The sequence below is a fragment of the Lactuca sativa genome, chromosome 1 (genome assembly GCF_002870075.4).
Source record: "Lactuca sativa cultivar Salinas chromosome 1, Lsat_Salinas_v11, whole genome shotgun sequence".
Taxonomy (NCBI): domain Eukaryota; kingdom Viridiplantae; phylum Streptophyta; class Magnoliopsida; order Asterales; family Asteraceae; genus Lactuca; species Lactuca sativa.
Window position 1 is genome coordinate 105363965 of NC_056623.2, and position 14906 is coordinate 105378870.

General features: G+C 38.9%; 1 protein-coding gene across 1 annotated transcript; it reads left to right on the forward strand.

Moving 5' to 3' along the window:
- Window positions 1-3642: 3642 nt before the first annotated feature.
- LOC111879246 (uncharacterized) lies at window positions 3643-4209 on the forward strand. Its single transcript, XM_023875715.1, has 2 exons — window positions 3643-3663; window positions 3781-4209. Exons 1-2 carry the CDS (start codon window positions 3643-3645, stop codon window positions 4207-4209), a joined length of 450 nt encoding a protein of 149 aa, XP_023731483.1.
- Window positions 4210-14906: the final 10697 nt, after the last annotated feature.

The following is a 14906-nucleotide window of genomic DNA, read 5'->3' on the forward strand; positions in this document are numbered from 1 at the left end:
CTAGTTTCATTTCTTGCAATTTTAGCATTGCATTTTGAAATACCCACACAATTTTTAGATACATCGTCCAAATAAAAAATAGTCTCCACCAAGTAAAGAATCGATTAGTAGCAAATCACATAACCACGATAGTTAGTTTTATTGTCTTTCCACTAGTCAAACATGTAAAACAGAATCGGTTATCAGCAATTGTGATTATGTGTTCCAGCCTTCCTTCATCTTAGTGTCCCACAATATTATATGCTTAACCTCTTTAAACTTTAGCTACATTAAGCCTCAGCTGAGCATCACCGGCTGCACTTACCTTAATGGTGATACTCTGGAGAGAAGGCGAACAACCCAACAAAAGCTTAATGAACAATATGACTGTTCATGATCTTTGTACAGAAAATGTAGCCACATTTTGCAAACATTTGAGTGCGCAGTTCAAAAATCCAATGGCTTTCAAGAAATGTGACATTGGGTCCATGTCGACTAATTCAGGATTTTAACGAATAAAAAATGAAAATCTTTAGCATCCATAAACCAAGCAAAGCAAAACAAATACCCATCTAGCATGTCTTCACCGTTTTCCTCCTCCAAGACGATCACACATAGACTCTGCAAATTTCTGTAGTTGTGAATAACAAATAGGGCGCTGTGAACCTCATTGATTTTGCTAAACTTAATGTGCAACAATGAAAGATGCGATAAGATCTTAACATTGTGTAAATCACATGTCGGAACTACAACCATAAATATTGAGGAGAGTTTTTATGTTAGCCAAAAAAGCATGAGACCATTTGAGGAACAGATTAAGAAGTTTATTACCCGAAGGAAGTTGCCATCAACTATTAACTATTAACTGTTTGATCATGGACAGGTTTGGACTGGTAAGACCTGCAGCTTTGGTTTTTCAGTGTCAAAGTTCTGGACATTCTTCCACATTTCCAATTTTAGCTTCTTCAGCTCCAGCAACCTGATCGGACCTCTACCTAATTTAGCTCCAAATTCAACATTTCTTAAAATAAACTTCCTCTACTATCATGAACCCTTAAAAACTGAGGACTACTTATGTATACTATTATCTAGAATCAATTTTTTAAGCTCTCGACTAGCCAACAAATAGACATGGAGCTCATAAATGCGGTTCCAGTGTGTAAGGAAAAGCACCTTTTCTTGAAAATATCAACATCCATTGCTTGATGGATGCGTGGTATTGTAGGGTGAAAATGGAGATCGAACCCTCGTGAAGGATCATTAGCTGGCTGATGACAAAAAACCAACTCTTGTGCCTCCATGAGCGTCTGATCTCCCTTTCCACCTACACATACCTAATGTTTATCTTGTCATCTTCTAGTGTCAACCAGTGGATGCTGATATTGTCAAGAAAAAGGTGTTAGGGAGCTTTTCCTTTCAAATTCAAACTGGACTTACAAGCTCCCATGCATCCCATGTCTTTGACTATCGTGAACTTAAACAATTGAGTCTGGATAACTGTATTTTTAAGCTCCGCTCGGTTTTGAAGGATTCATGATGGGTGAGGAACTTTGTCGTAGACTTTGGAGCTAACTTGTGTAGGATTCAATTTGCTAGAGTTGAAGAAGCTGTTGTTGCATATGTGCTTGTATGTCTGGAATTTTAACATTGAGGCAGCAATGCTGCAAGTCTTCCTAGTCAAAACTTGTCATGGTGTGAGATCGGCATATATGTTTGGGAGAACTGATTTGGGCAGGGTGTTGAGCAACATGCCAATAATTAAAACATTTGATAGTCGGTAGCTGTCATATTCCGGTTATAAATTATGTTTAATATATTCCTCAAATGGTACCTCATGTCATGTGTGTGCTGACTTAGAATCTCATCTTAACCTCCTCACACTTTTTGGTTATAGCTCCACGATGGTTTCCACACAATTTTAGCGGCTTACAAGTTCCAACGTTTTTCATTGTCGTATATTAAGCTTTGCAATCGGAATCAGCTTCACAACACCCTTTTTGTTGTTCACCATGTTCATGAAAACTACATAGTCTACAACTTTTTCAGGCAGAAAAAATTGAACAATGCTGGATGTTTATTTGTTTTGCATTGTTTTGCTTGAGGATGCTAACTATCTTTATCTTTTTATTTTTGAGGAGTCTGAAGTAGATGTGAGACCAGCTTCAAATCTTTGAAAGCCACCAGCTCGCATGCTCAATCATTTGCAAAAGGTGGCGATGTTTTTTGTATATAAAGATCACATATCCTGTCATATATAAAGTTTTTGCTGGTTTGTTTGTCTTTTCTTGAGAGAGTGTCCATCAAAGCAAGTGGAACCTATGATGCTGATCAGAGGATTGAAATTGCTAAAGGAAGTGATATAGTTCACATGGGTCTACCCAAAAGCAGGATTGGTCCATGCGGATCCCACAATGTGAGCCTTAGTACATAACGAAGGAAGGTTTTAATATATTGAAATATTGCTAATAAAAGGTTCCTTTTACTTCTTTTGCTAGTACAAAAGACAATAAAACTAAAATTCCATCCATGGTTATGTGATTTGCTGATAAATGGCTCTTTACTCAAACATAACTTTTGTTTGAAAAAGTTAAATTACAATGGCTTTGCTGAATTGATACATGAATACATGATATAGCAGAGTTTTCGGAAAAAAAAAACAATATGACATGCACTACTACAATGAATGTACTTACAGTTCCATACGTATAAAGTCAAAATGAAAAAAATTACATAAAAAGTTTGGATGCTGAAACTAACCAAGTTGAAGTTGTGTGGACTCTTGCATCGTTATCGCAAAATAATGATTGTTTAATGTAAGTAGATTTTTCATCTTGAAATTAAGATTTACAAGCAGGGTAAGAAACTTGACCCTTTTCTTTAAACTTTTCAGTTGCAAAGTATATTTTTTTTTTCCTTTCGAAATGTGTAGCCACAGTTACCAACAAATAGGTTTGCGTGTTACAGACTTACAGGTCCAATACAGGGCATAACAAATGAATTCTTGTTTTGATGGATAAAGTTTTAAGAGAGACTGATAAGGATGCCTTTGAAAATCCTATAGTTAATAATACTTGAATATTTAGTTTCTAATTTATCTAAGTTACGCACTATAATTACAATTTTTAATTTTTTTTATACACTACAAAAAAAATTTGAAGGTACCCGATCGGTTCCATATAGGTCCACCCACCACAAAAATTTCAGTGCTTTGACATGTTTCATTAAGCTCTTTATGAGTATGATCCTATATTATTTTTGAATATTGGAATTCTGTAGCAAACCCATAATAGCAATATTGCTACATCCCTCTACAAATAATAGCATTATGTACAATAAAACATTTAAGCATTTTACAAGTTTCATGTCATCATATGTTGCTAATATCGATCATATCATAAACTAAGTGCATTGCACATATTGGAGGCCGGAATTAATTAATGTTACACAATAGTTTTGGAATTGGATTTGAATTGGAGTTGAACCAAAAAACCACAAGCTTATAGGTATGGCTATTAACCAAAATATATACCTTCTGTATATTCCCGATCTTATATTTACTGTGTAATTAATGTAGATTACTTCTTCCACACTTAGCCTAGATTTTTCCCAATTTTCATCCTGTAATCACTCTATACAGTGGGTATTTAATCCCCTCCTTTATCAATGAAAGGCATCGATTCTTTTGTAATTATATGGTATCAGAGCCAAGTGCTCCTTACCTCAAAATCTCTCCCTACTGTCTCAGCTACTGCGGGACATCTTTACTTTGTTTATGATCATCCTCTATATTCACGATGTCAGACAAACAAGACCCAACTCCTGTCAAAGCTCTCCATCCCGTCTACACGGTCACAAAAATACAGAACAAGATCCTCACCCTTGATTGTACCAAGGTATCATAGAGTCCTTGCCCATATCGATGGTTCCGACCCCCCATCCAAGACTGACCCGACCTACGAAAACTGGACAGAGATTGATGCCATCATCCTCCAATGGAATTATGGAACGATTTCAGACGATCTCCTTACGTGGGTGCTTGAACCGGACTCCACAGCATATGAAGCCTCGTTCAAAATTCAAAATATCTTCCTCAACAACAAAGGACCTCGTGCTGCTGCTCTTGAACACGAGTTCACAAACCTTACCCTTCGAGCAATGTCATCCCTTGAAGCTTATTGCCAACGTCTCAAAGATCTTGCCAACGTCTCAAAGATCTGGCAAGTCAACTGAATGACGTCGATTCCCCTGTCAACGAGAAACGTCCGGTTCTTCAACTTATCCGCGGGTTGCCATCCAAATTCGACACAGTCGGCGCCTACATCAATCAGACCCTACCTCCATGGGATACCGCGTGCTCCATGCTTCAACTTGAAACTCAGCGTTAACGTGCTCGAGATTCGCACTCATCCACAAAGATCGTTGTTGTTGTTGAACACAACCCACCAGCAAACTCTAATTTCTAATGTGGCGAATCTGGAAACAGAGGCCGCCCTAACCAGCAGCAGAACACAAATCGTCGAGCGCCTATATCTGCATCTCCTTCTCGACCTGGTTATACGTGTTGGAAGTGTGTCCAAGATCATTAACTAGTTGGTGATTTTTCTAATAATAGCAGGGTCCTCTTGGGTTGCCCTCAAGACTCAAAATTGAGTAGAATATATAATAGGAGTAATTAGTTTATTAATTATTATGGTTTAATAATTAATTAAAAACTAAATTGGAAAACAATTTGGGAATTAATTAACAGTTTAATTAATAGAAGTGTTGAATGTGTATTAATCAATAGTTGGTTGATCAGGGAACATTCTAGAACCCTAGAAGGAAGGGGGTTGGACGAAAACTCCCTTTGGATAAAGGGAATTTCGTTCATAGCATATCCCATCCCACATGGGTGGAAGGATAAAACCCTAGGAGGTATCCAAGGCTATAAATAGGGCCTTAGGGATTCATTCCTCCTTGCTCATTTTCTGGCTTGAGTATTCGCCACCTTCTTTCTCCCTCATTGTGGAAGAACTTTTCGTGAGTTCATCCCTCCTAGTTTATATTTGTTTCTACTCTATTGAGTTCATTGGGTGTGAACCAAGAGAGGGATTCTAGTTTGGATCCTCATCATCCAAACAAGGTGGCACGCACAAGGAGTCAAGCTCGAAGATCATTGGTTGCTAAAGAGGTTAGTATTCTTCTTATATTTTCGGTTTTCCTAGGGTAGAAGTAATAGTATGAAGCCATAGATCCATAGGGTGCATGTACACTTAGGTAAATCGTTTTGTTGTTTTGATTATTCCGCTGCCTAGTTATAGAGTGTATTTGATGCATATGTTTACCAACAGTGGTATCAGAGCCATTGGTTAATGGTTACTATCACCCTACATCCATGTTTTCTGAAAATATTGCTTTGGAACTGAATGATGAAAGTTTAATTGAAAAATTCGTAATTTGATAAAAACCCTAAGTTCACGATGTGAAAAAAGTAGTTCACGACGTGAACATTGGCAGATCAGAACTATCGGTTTTGATCTTGCTTATTTTTCAAATTAAGACTTTATCTTGCATGGATAATTACCTAATTGGATTAGATCTGAAAAGTTTGAAATGTATGAAACCCTAATCACAGCTCACGACGTGAGAGCTATAAGCTCACAACGTGAGCTCAGCAGATTCGGGATTTTTGTTCCATTTTAAATTTGAAGTTTTGTTTAATATGGATAAATGTCAAATTTCAATTGTGTAAATCTGATAATAGATAAATATTATTTAAATGGTGATTTTTAAATATTTTAATATTGTTTATAATATAGTTTTATGAATTTGAATATTAATCCCTCATGTTTTATTAATTGTTATATTGCATCCTTGTAATTAATTTGAATTAATAATAGACAACTAGATTTAAAGAGTTTTAAATTTGCCCCTTTATATATATGTAAGATCCATATATTGTATAAAAGAATTGCAATATGCGTCCTCGCGTATTTTAAATATTGACATTGTCGTTCTTACCTCGACTAGGCTCACCCGTTCTAATGTAGGGATTTAAGGAGGTCTCTATGATTCCTAATGAGGTCGGTTTTTAATATGTTTCGCGCTTACCACCCTCACCGCCCCATTGCATTTTGTGAATGGAGTTACCGAAAGGATTTGATAGTGATAATGGTCAATTTAAAAATATTTTAAATACAATTATAAAACAAAATCCCGTTTTATTTAAACAAAGTGAATCTTATGTTGTCCGTAAATATTGCACATTCTCTTTATAACTTGTTGATGGACCTCGTGTGGTTAACCGACACGTCAATTAGAGAGTACAAGTAGACAATGATGTGAAACTCGCGAATCTCAAGCGTAACTTGAGTCGGGGACCACATAATTTTGTATGGGTGATCCACCATCTATTCAATGATCCGCGGCATCCCCGTCATTGAATTTGAGATGAACATAATCCGAGATGAACATGCCATTGATAGTCAATGAATCTCAAAGATCTAGGAATTTCATGGTGATTGAAATTGACAAAGAGCTTTGTCTACTTAAATAACTTTGTGGTGTGTTTACGGCATCCCTTTACGCGTCACGAAGCCAAACATGGATCCTAGCCTTAATCCAATAATTCATTTAGGGTGATTATTAATTAAGGACTTATATCAAACTAATTGGGGTCTTATCTTTTGTAGATGTCGAACCAAGCAAACAACAACAACAACAACAACAATTTGCCTCCTCCCCCTCCACCTCCTCCTCCAACTCAAAACTCAAGCTTCTCTCTCATGCTGTTTCTTAATAGGGAGAAACTCAAGGAGGATGGATCCAACTATCTTGATTGGATCAGAACCTTGAGGATCACGTTAAGATATGAGAACAAGGAGTATGTTCTCGACGAAGATGTCCCGGTGCTTGGAGAAAACCCTACCCCAGAAGAAGTTACTGCCTACAACAAGAATTACGATGAATCGACCAAAGTGGCTTGCCTTATGTTAGCAACCATGGGTTCTGGTCTCCAAAAGAACTTTGAGACATGGGGTGCTTTTGATATCAACCAACAGCTCGAGGAAATGTTTCAAGAGCAAGCAAGGCAAGAACGATTCGAGATCGTTAAATCCCTCATGGCATCTAAGCTACAAGAGGGAGCTTCTGTGTGTGTGCACGTCCAAAAGATGAAGTCGTACATAGACAGACTTGGGAATCTAGGTGTTGAGCTGCCTAAGGAGTTGTCCATTGACATGGTCTTGAACTCACTTACTAGTTCGTATTCTCAGTTCATCATGAACTTCAATATGAATGGCCTCGACAAGATCTTGATGGAGTTACATGGCATGCTTAAAACTGCTGAAGCAAGCATGAAGAAGCCTAACAACTCTAACCCTACTGCTCCCGTGCTGGCTATTGACCGTGGTTCCGCCAAAAGGAAAAGGGCGCCTCAACCCAAAGAGAAGGGTAAGGGTAAGGTCGGACATTCTGGTCCTCCTCCCAAGAAAAAGGCCCAAGGTGAAATACCTCCTTCTTCAGATCCAAGTGAGGCCAGTTGTTTTTACTGCCAGCAAAAGGGACACTGGAAGAGTAGTTGCCCTAAATACCTCGAGGACCTTAAGAAGGGAAAAGTCAAGGTGGCTAGCACCTCAAGTATGTTCATGATAGAACTCCATAGCACATTTACTTCTAACTCTTGGATTCTTGATACAGGATGTGGTACTCACATTTGCTCTGATATGCAGGGACTAAGACAAAGTAGGAAGTTGAAGCATGTTGAGCTCAACCTAATCACGGGAAACAGGCACAAGTCATCTGTTACAAGGATTGGGAACTAGGAGCTAATGCTTAGTGGTGGTGTTTGTCTTAGTTTATTTAATTGTTGCTACTCGCCTGATATGGCACGAAACATTATTTCTTTTCATGCACTTTATAAGGATGGTTTTCGATTTTCTTTTGATAATGATAATGGTGACATTTTGGTTTATAAGAATGGTTGTTTTATTTTCAAAGCTAGTCCTCGTAAAGGTGTGTATGAAAGTATTGTTTGTGATGGTGATATAGATAAACTAATTATGAATGTTGGTTCATCTAATAGTGAATTAGATAAATCGTGTTTGTGGCATTGTCGACTTGGCCATATAAATAGGAAACGCATTGCCAAGTTCCAATCTGATGGAATCTTGGAATCATTTGACCTCAAATCGAATGATGTATGCGAATCTTGTTTACTTAGCAAGATGACAAAGGCGCCATTCATAGGCCATTGTGAAAGAGGAAAGGATTTGTTAGATCTCATCCACACAGATGTTTGTGGACCCTTCAAATCTGCCACAAGACATGGCGAAAGATACTTTGTGACTTTTACCGACGATTTTAGTAGATATGGATATATCTATCTAATCAATCATAAGTTGGAAACCTTTGAGGTGTTCAAGGAGTTTCAAAACGAAGTAGAAAACCAATTGGGCAGAAAGATCAAGATGCTCCGATCCGATAGGGGTGGAGAGTATTTAAGTCTTGAATTCTACGATCATCTTAAGAATTGTGGTATAGTTTCACAATTGTCTCCTCCTAGAACACCGCAGTTGAATGGTGTAGCTGAGAGGAGAAATCGAACATTGTTAGACATGGTTCGATCTATGATGAGTCAAGCTACACTTCCGATATCTTTTTGGGGGTATGCCTTAGAGACAGCCGCCCATATCCTAAACCTCGTACCTACTAAGAAGCTTTTGTTCGTCGCGAGGAAAATGACAAGCTTGAACCCTGATCAGAGAAGTGTTACTTCATTGGCTATCCGCAAAAATAGTTTGGATACTTGTTCTACAAGCCTTCGAAAAACAAGGTGTTTGTTTCTCGAAGGGTATTCTTCCTTGAGAGGGATCTCATTTCCAAAGAGGACAGTGGGAGCCGCATAGATCTAAGAGCTTCAAGAATTGAATGAAGAAGAACCTTTAGTAGACACTAGCACTCAACTTGAGGTGCAGCAGCCCGTTGAGGAAACTCAAACCGAGGCTGAGCGACCTGTTGAACAAAATGATATATCTCCACCTCCCCTTCGTAGATCCGATAGAGTTCGTCTTCCTCCTGAATTCTATGGTTTCCATGTGAGTACAGAAGGAGACGTATTGATCAGTGATCGTAAACTGATTGATATGGATGAGCCATCCAACTATAGGGAAGCGATGGCAGGCACTAAAGCTACTAAGTGGAAGGAAAGCATGGAGAGCGAGATTCAGTCTATGCATGACAACCAAGTTTGGAATTTGGTTGATCCTGCACCTGGCACTAAAATAGTTGGGTGTAAATGGATCTTCAAGAAGAAGACAGGCATGGATGGGAATGTGCACACATTCAAGGCTAGGTTGGTTGCAAAGGGTTACACTCAGACTCACGGAATAGATTATGAGGAAACCTTTTCACTAGTAGCCAAGATCAAGTCTATTAGGATATTACTTGCCATATCAGCCTTTCATGATTATGACGTATGGCAAATGGATGTGAAGGCTGCTTTCCTTAATGGAAAACTCACAGAGGAAGTGTATATGGCACAACCTGAAGGTTTCATAGATCCAAAATATCCAAATAGAGTGTGTAAGCTTGAAAGGTCCATATATGGACTAAAGCAAGCGTCTCGCAGCTGGAACCTCTGCTTTCATGAAAAGATCAAGGAGTTTGGATTTTCAAGAAGTGAAGGGGAGTCCTGCGTATATACCAAAGCTAGTGGGAGTAATGTAGTCTTCCTAGTATTGTATGTGGATGATATACTCCTTATAGGAAACGATATCCCGACGTTGCATGGTGTTAAGACGTGGCTTGGGAGTTGTTTCGCTATGAAGGATCTAGGAGAGGCTGCATACATACTTGGTATAAGGATCTATAGAGATAGATCAAAGCGTCTGATAGGGCTAAGCCAAAGTACATACTTGGATAAGATCTTGAAGAAATTCCAGATGCAGGACTCTAAGAAAGGGTATCTACCTATGCAACACGGGAAAAAGTTGAGTAAAAATCAATGTCATGAGTCTAGTGATGAACATGAAAGAATGAGTTGAGTCCCGTATGCTTCTGCTATAGGATCGATCATGTATGCCATGACATGTACTCGTACCGACGTCTCATTTGCTCTGAGTATGGTGAGCCGTTTTTAGGACAACCCAGGCGAAAGTCATTGGACGAAAGTAAAGAACATTATGAGATACCTAAAAAGAAAAAGGATATGTTCTTGGTATATGGGGATAAGGATGAGTTGAAAGTTACAGGTTATACAGATGCAAGTTTCCAAACTGATAGGGACAACTCATGTTCTTAGTCAAGATGGGTATTCTTTCTTAATGGAGGAGCGGTCACTTGTAAGAGTTCCAAGCAGTCGACGGTGGCAGACTCTACATGCGAGTCAGAGTATATAGCAGCTAGTGAAGCTGCAAAAGAAGCTACATGGTTGAAGAATTTCATTGATGATCTTGGTGTCGTTCCGAGCATCAAGGATCCTTTGGAAATCTTTTGTGACAATGAGGGTGCAGTCGCGTTGACTAAAGAACCTAAAGACAATGGTAACTCAAGACATATACTTAGACAGTTCCACTATGTAAGACATCGAGTCGAGGATGGAGATATGGTTGTGAGCAGAGTATCGTCAGAGGAGAATCCAGCCGATCCGTTCACTAAACCACTATCAAGGATCAAGCATGATAGTCATACGAGATCTATAGGCGTAAGATTTGCTGAAGATATGGAATAGTTGTTTAGTTGTTTAGTTTGATAATCCTTGAAACATTGAGCAGTATGAATTTGTAATAGAAGTGATGTTTGTTTTGTAGAGACTTAATAAAGTGCCGGATTGCTATCATTTCTGTTTATTTATTACTATGTTTCACTTTTGCATGTTTAGAACCTACTTCCCGAGTACTAAATACTTAAACCTCAACAGTCGGTCATACTCTTGGAAGTAAGTAGTGATTCAAGACTGTCATGAGTGTTGGTGGATTGACCATTTTGATTGGTATAACATAGTGATTGTGTCAACACTCGTCAGTGCTTAATGGAGATTTAAGCATTGGAACAATCCGCACTTAGAGATTACTTCATGGATTTAGTCACAAGTAATTCTAAGATGCTAATATCTTCTGTTCTTCAAACCCAGATACATGTGGCGCTTTGCTCTATGTGCATTCATGTGTGATATGATGAAATAGACAAGGACTATGTAGTCATAGTTTATTCGTCCCTTCTGCCTTAATAGGAGAAGCGATATCTATGGGCCCCTCGATGATTTGGTGCTGACATCTTAAAACCTGGTCGGGTACTGACTAGAATTGATGTGTTCGATTTAGTAGTCAGATGTAGTCATCACAAATTTATATAGGGAAACATAATTTTGAATTCTGGGATTGACCATTATCCATGCTTCGAATTCATACAGATATCATTAGGATGAAGGTATAGTTGATCACTTATCTGAGGGCTGATAGTGATTAGATCAGAGTTCGGCAGATGCATTGGATGGCATTCTCTCTGTTGATTATTTGAGAAATATAGAACCATGCATATCTAGTTGATGACTTGTCTAAGTGGGAGACTGTTGGAAGTGTGTCCAAGATCATTAACTAGTTTGTGATATTTCTAATAATAGCAGGGTCCTCTTGGGTTGCCCTCAAGACTCAAAATTGAGTAGAATATATAATAGGAGTAATTAGTTTATTAATTATTATGGTTTAATAATTAAATAGAAACTAAATTGGAAAACAATTTGGGAATTAGTTAACAGTTTAATTAATAGAAGGGTTGAATGTGAATTAATCAATAATTGCTTGATCAGGGTACATTCCAGAACCCTATAAGGAAGGGGGTTGGACGAAAATTCCCTTTGGATAAAGGGAATTTCGTTCATAGCATATCCCATCCCACATGGGTGGAAGGATAAAACCCTAGGAGGTATCAAAGCCTATAAATAGGGCCTTAGGGATTCATTCCTCCTTGCTCATTTTCTGGCTTGAGTATTCGCCACCTTCTTTCTCCCTCATTGTGGAAGAACTTTCCGTGAGTTCATCCTTCCTAGTTTATATTTGTTTCTACTCTGTTGAGTTCATTGGGTGTGAACCAAGAGAGGGATTCTAGTTTGGATCCTCATCATCCAAACAAGGTGGCACGCACAAGGAGTCAAGCTCGAAGATCATTGGTTGCTAAAGAGGTTAGTATTCTTCTTATGTTTTCGGTTTTCCTAGGGTAGAAGTAATAGTATGAAGCCATAGATCCATAGGGTGCATGTACACTTAAGTAAATCGTTTTGTTGTTTCGATTATTCCGTTGCATAGTTATAGAGTGTATTTGATGCATATGTTTCCCAACAATACGTCCTCTAGTCGGCCAACACAAAGCCAGTCATATAATCACAGAAGCCCTATGTCCAATCAAACACACCCTACATGGGGCGCATACCCACCACCATTCTAGGCCCACCCATATTGGGCTTCACCACCACCTTATCCATAACCTACTCAAGTTGTATGGGCTTCTCCCTGGCCTACCTCTTCTGCCCAGCAGCAACCACGACAACCACTAGCTGAAGCCAATCTTATGGAGGTAAACCCACTTGAACCTTCGGAACTCGGGGCTGCTTTTTTAGCTATGATTCTGGACCAAGAACATGTTGATTGGTACATGGACACTGGATCTACATCTCATCTCACAACCAACGAAGGTAAAATCTCGGTCCATAGTTTGTCTTCTATTAAATCTGTGTTTGTTGCAAATGGTAATCAAGTACCAGTTCTTGGATCAGGTCACACAACATTACCCCATCCATCCAAACCTATTCATCTAAAAGATGTACTCCACACACCTCATACCGTTAAAGATCTTATATATGTTCGTAAATTTTGTCGTGATAATTCATTTTCTATTGAATTTTACTCCTTTGGTTTTTCTATAAAGGATTACAAGACCAAGAAGCACCTCTCTAGACACGACAGTTCCGACGATCATACCCCTTCAGCAAACAAGCCAACGCTCCAGCTTCATCTTTTTATGATTCTTCTAGTTCACCTCTTTGGCATTTTAGACTCGGTCATCCGGGTTATCATGTAATATATTTTTTTATTCAAAATGAAAATATTTCTTGCAATAAAAATGATCATTTATGAGTTTGTCATTCTTGCCAACTTGCTAAACACAAACATATACCATTCAAAAACTCCACATCCTTCACTCTCAAACCATTTGATCTAGTTCACGCCAACCTTTGGACCTCACCTATCCACAGCAAAACTACTTTTAAATACCACCTCATCATTATTGACGATTTCAACCATTTTACATGGGTGTTTCCCTTAAACTAAAAATCAGAAACTTTTTCCAAAATCAAAGCCTTCTACAAATATATCCACACTCAATTCAATATCACCCTCAAAACTTTCCAATGTGACAAGTGTGGTGAATTCGACAATCACCATTTATATAATTTTGCTTCCACCACAGGTCTTTACATTCACTTCTCGTGCCGAGACACCTCTCAACAAAATGGAATAGCCGAACGAATGATCTGTTGCATAAACGAAATCATGTTTTCCTTACTTACAGATGCTTTTTTACCTCCTTCCTTTTGGGTCGAGGCCCTTCATACGGCTACCTACTTGCACAACATCCTTCCTACTCCATTACTTGACAACACAAACATCCAAATTACGACCACCTATGAATCCTTGGTTGTTCCTGCTTTCCCAACCTAACCACCACCCGCCAACACAAACTAGCACCTCAGTCTACACCTTGCCTTTTTTCTAAAATACCCAGCCCAATACCGAGGATATAGATGCCTCGACATGTCCACCGGTAAATTCATTCTCTCCCGACATGTAACCTTCGATGAAACTTCTTTTCCTTATGCATCTCACAGACCAAACCCACCACACAATTACTCTTTCCTTGAAACATAACCCTCTCCTCTCCTCTTCCACCCTCTAACAACATCAATATCCACTCCTACTCAACCACCTTCGAACCATAACCCCCTTCCCCCACTCATTCCGCTCCCACCGAAACCATTTCTTCCCCTCCTTCTTCCAACCAAACCCCCGACACTTCGTCCCACCCTACCCCTCCTCCACCCTCATACTACCCATTTACTTACTCCCAGCGATGCCAACCACCCCCTCCACCTCCGCCACCCCCTCCTACATCAAGTCACCTTATGACCACCCGCTCGAAAGTTGGGATCACCAAACCAAACCCACCACTCAACCTTCACACCAACACCAATACCTCCACCATTTCGCCTCCTCCCAAATCCTACAAACATGCCCTATCTAATCCAAACTGGTACTCCGCCATGACCGATGAACATCGAGCTCTAATAGATAAAATCATATGGAAACTTGTACCTCGTCCCCCCGGAGGCTCAATTCATACGTTGTATGTGGATATTGTGACATCCCCAAAATCACGGCCAGAAAAGACCGATTTTGTTTATGCTTTATAAAAATCAGAGTACTTTTCATAAAAATGTTGCGGAATTTGTTCCCAGAAAAATACGATAAATACGTTATCAAAACATTTTCGAAGAAACGTATTTTATTCATTTTAAAACTTTTGGGATGTCATTGTCAATACAGGAACATAAGCATAAACGGAACTTACATTTATTGACACTAGTGATCTACATCTCTTTAATCTATCAGTGTAATGTGACTTCGTATCAACACTTGTGATATAAATAAACTGAGTGGGTCAGGTTGGGAAACCTGGTGAGTACATAGGGTTTTCAACCCACAATAATATACTTATTATGTTCAATCATCAAACAGTTAACCCAATTACCCATCCCCATTATCTTCTTTATTCCTAAGTACCTTCCCTAAGGATTTATCCTAAGGGTCGTCTCCTACATCATATTTTACATCTCATCTCCTTACATCACATCTCCTTTTATGTTTGTTCCTAAGAACTTTCCCTAAGGATCATCA